The sequence below is a fragment of the Morone saxatilis genome, unplaced genomic scaffold, assembly GCF_004916995.1.
Source record: "Morone saxatilis isolate NCDOM2014 unplaced genomic scaffold, NCSU_SB_2.0 Contig22, whole genome shotgun sequence".
NCBI classification, from domain to species: Eukaryota; Metazoa; Chordata; class Actinopteri; family Moronidae; genus Morone; species Morone saxatilis.
The window spans coordinates 19,088,337-19,091,993 of record NW_023339785.1 but is presented as its reverse complement, the minus strand read 5'-3'; the positions used below and the strand labels follow the sequence as shown (position 1 = coordinate 19,091,993).

The following is a 3,657-nucleotide window of genomic DNA, read 5'->3' as shown; positions in this document are numbered from 1 at the left end:
TTCAAATCATATCACATATATATAAGTCCATGTGACATTTTGGGTGGTTTTAGATCCGTTTTGTGTGACCGCTTACCCGTAGCGAGGTGATGGTCGACGGATTTCTGATCCGTCCATCCTCATCCTTCAGGTTATAACCCTCCGGACGCTTGTCTCTCTCACTGATCTTCCACAGCTTCACCGTCTTGTCTGGGATGGATACATCACACAAACATACACACACGCAGACACACACAAACACAACATACAGTTAGATCATGGCTCACTACAGTGAATCTCAGATACAAGATGGATGCGGGGGGTTGGGCAGCCAATCTGGCATGTAGCTGGGCAAGAGCCAGCGAGAATGATGAATGGCGGCTCCTGTGAACATTCTGATGTCACTGATATCAATCTACAAGTTGACTATAGTTCCCGGCTGCAATATGCATTCCCCCCCGAAAAAGCCATCTGGATGGTTTTCAATTCTGCATCACACAAACACCAGTTACATCTCATTTTCTCTGTCTAGTGAAGGGGGTGGTGGCAGTCAGGTTGTTGTTGCTTTTTTTTTTCCATTTTAATTTCTGCTGTGAATATTGGTGTCAGAGCACCGGGGCCATCGCCACAGGACCCTGCGCCATCTGCTCCAGCCATCACTAGCACTTCTGTAGCAGCCATGCATGAAGCCCACAATCTGCAAGACGTCTCTCTGCTGATGTGTGTGTCGGTTTGAGGTAGCGTGCATGTATGGTGTGTGGTGGCACATGCTTTAATATGTGTGCGTGTGTGTTCCTGCTGTGGCAGTCATGCATGAAGTTCTCAATCTGAAACGCGTCTGCTGGTGGCACTTACTCAGCCAAGTGAAACACCAATACATTCACACAAATAGTCAAAAAGACATTTTCATGGGATATTAATAACATGTCCTTTTACAACAGCTCTCTATCTGCCCATTCTGCAAAGTGAATGAATGAATCGTGTCTTTAGTTAAACACTGTTATTGACTAAGAACAACACAATGCTCACTTTTAAACACTGTCATGAAAGATTAATGGTTTATTTGGCCATTTTGCCACTTGTGTTGCTCATGTAGTAGCAGGGTCGCCTTAGATAAATGACTGACCGTTGGTGGATAGCAAGAAGTAGGCGGCGTTCTGCTGAGGAAGCCATTTGATCTTGTTGATCTTCTCCTCAATCTCCAAACTCTTCAGGTAGTCAAACTCTGGCTCGTGGCTCTGGAATGTGCTGTAAACATTGTACTCCCCTCTACGCTGGGGCTGGCTCTTACTCTATAAAAGAAGGAGAGAACACAAACATAGTCAAAGCTTGACCTGTGTGCTGTTAACCAGAGAAGAATAAATATTGGTTACCACAAATTAATTTAACAAGCTGTTGGTAATGTAAATGTACCGTCTCTTCCCCTAGGCCCCTTTAAGTAGCTTCAAAGTATAACAAAACATTTTTAGCCATGCTAGAGGTGGCAATTACGGCCTGTCGGTTGTTTGGTCCAGACTAAAATATCTCAAAAAGTATTCTTGGTCTGCAGACAATGAATCATAACTGCTTTGGTGATCCCATGAATGACTTTTTTTATTTTCATCATTGGGTAAAATGTTTACCATACTTTGGTTTATCATCACGTACCTGCAAAACTAATGACAGTTTAGTCCTCTTTAGTAAATTTTAACATGCTAACATACTGAACTAAGAACTAAGATAAACATGGTAAACATTATGCTTGCTAAACATCTACATGTTAACATTGTCATTGTGAGCATAATAGCATGCTAATGCTAGCATTTGCCTCAAAGTTCTGCTGTGCCACACTATTTGACAGCATTTCATATACAGTATACACTATCTGTGGTTTTACTAAATCATTTTTAGCTAATTTTAAGACAAAACAGAGGGCTAAACAACAGCTCCTTGAGCAACAATTAAGCAACCTCCAGGAGAGTTTAACCTCAACCATTCAGGACCTGAGTCTTCAAATTGATGCCACTACAGCAACACTATGTTGGACCAAAAATTACTTGCTAAAAGCAGAAGGCTTGAAAGCCATTCACATGCATATGCTGCCCTCGTGCCTCAGTTATTACAAATGACCAGAAGTCTTCTGTGTTAATGGTGGGGCATGATACCAGACAAGGCCCGCTCCTACTGTTTGCCCCCACCACAGAGGCTTTGGTAGAGACCATTAGAAGTGATCCATTAGTGACAGGCATAGAGGTGGTTCCTGTGCAGCATAAAATCTACTTATATGCAGATGATGTTCTGCTTTATCTAAGCCACCCTGAGGCTTCTATTACTAGAGCAGTTTAGATTGTGAGATAATTTTCAGGTTACAAGATTAATTACTTTAAGTGTGAGGCAATGCCGCTAACCCCTGTATCTGGATCTCTGAGCTCTGATCCTTTTCGTTCATCCCCATCAGGTTAATATCAACTTGGGTATATATATTACCCCCTCCCTCTCTGGCCTGCAGAAAGCTAATTTCATGGCCTTAATTCACAAGATAAGAGAAGACCTGGCTGGCTGGACAGCTTTGCCACTGTCTCTCAGAGACAGATCATTTTATCCTACAGAATACTCTAAAAGTCTGGTGACCAGCAAGAAAACAAATGGGACTCCATTTCTCTCTCGTTTTTATTTATTATTTATTAATTTAATTTCTTTGTTTAGTTATTTATTTTCTGGGGATTTGAAAATCAACAAAAATACCATAATATATACACCTTACTTGCTAGTTATTTGAAAGCATACAATCCAGCTTCATTGTTTCAAGTCTGTCAAATCGTTTCAGCAGAAGAGCAGCATAATTAGTGTTGCATTGTTGGCATTTCCTACCTCCTGCTCCCTCTGGAAGACAACCACTCTGCCTCCTTTATCCCCGGTGGCCAACAGCTCCCCCGATGAGTTAAACTCGACCGTTGAGATAATGTCAGCTGCAACACAGGAAGCAGAGCAAAGAGGGGGAGAAAATGTCAGTAAGGATGTGCACAGCTGTCAAGGTATCAGTCAGACAAAAAGATCTGGTAGAGTGACTTCTAGAAAACATGTCAAGGGAAGAGAAGGAGAATCTCGTGACAAACCCACAGAGGACTCTCCGGCACAGATATCCTAGTTTGGTGAAATATGGGTTAGGAGAAGTCACTGGATGAGTCACTGCATGATATCAACAAATTCAGCCTGAAGTGAGCCAGTCTGTGTCATTTAATTGCACTCCTGCTTTTTAGAGGATGGAGCCGCCACACTAATAATGTCATTCACCTCACTCCTCCTGGCTGCAAGACCCCGTGCTGCTAAGTAACTCTCCTGCCCCTTCATTAAAAAAAACACAGTCATTTGCAGCTGATATACATGTTTATGCATGTGTGGCATACTTTTTAATACTTTAATCTATGCAGTGCACCAACAGGATAACAAAAATATAACAGCAATAACTCCGTAAAGGTAATTGTTCTGTTTATACTCCATTGCAAACATTTATCCTTCTCTACATAGTAGTTTCACCAAAAAGTAAATAATAGACACCTACCCTTAAGGTACTTTTCCCTCTCCTCCTCAAAGACATACATCTGCCTGGATTTAGGAGAGGCTAATGGTGACTGTAATTATTATACAACCCCAGGCTAAAAAGGTATAGCATAATGGCTGTCACACACACACACACAC

General features: G+C 41.9%; 1 protein-coding gene across 1 annotated transcript in view; it reads right to left on the bottom strand.

Moving 5' to 3' along the window:
* Positions 1 to 2,927, bottom strand: part of ppp2r2ba (protein phosphatase 2, regulatory subunit B, beta a) — a gene marked incomplete at its 5' end in the record, with an annotated part of 11,445 nt that extends 8,518 nt beyond the window's left edge. Inside the window, 3 exon segments of the mRNA XM_035669580.1 lie at positions 77 to 189; positions 1,106 to 1,271; positions 2,830 to 2,927. Of these exon segments, the coding sequence (XP_035525473.1) occupies positions 77 to 189; positions 1,106 to 1,271; positions 2,830 to 2,927 (377 nt within the window).
* Positions 2,928 to 3,657: the final 730 nt, after the last annotated feature.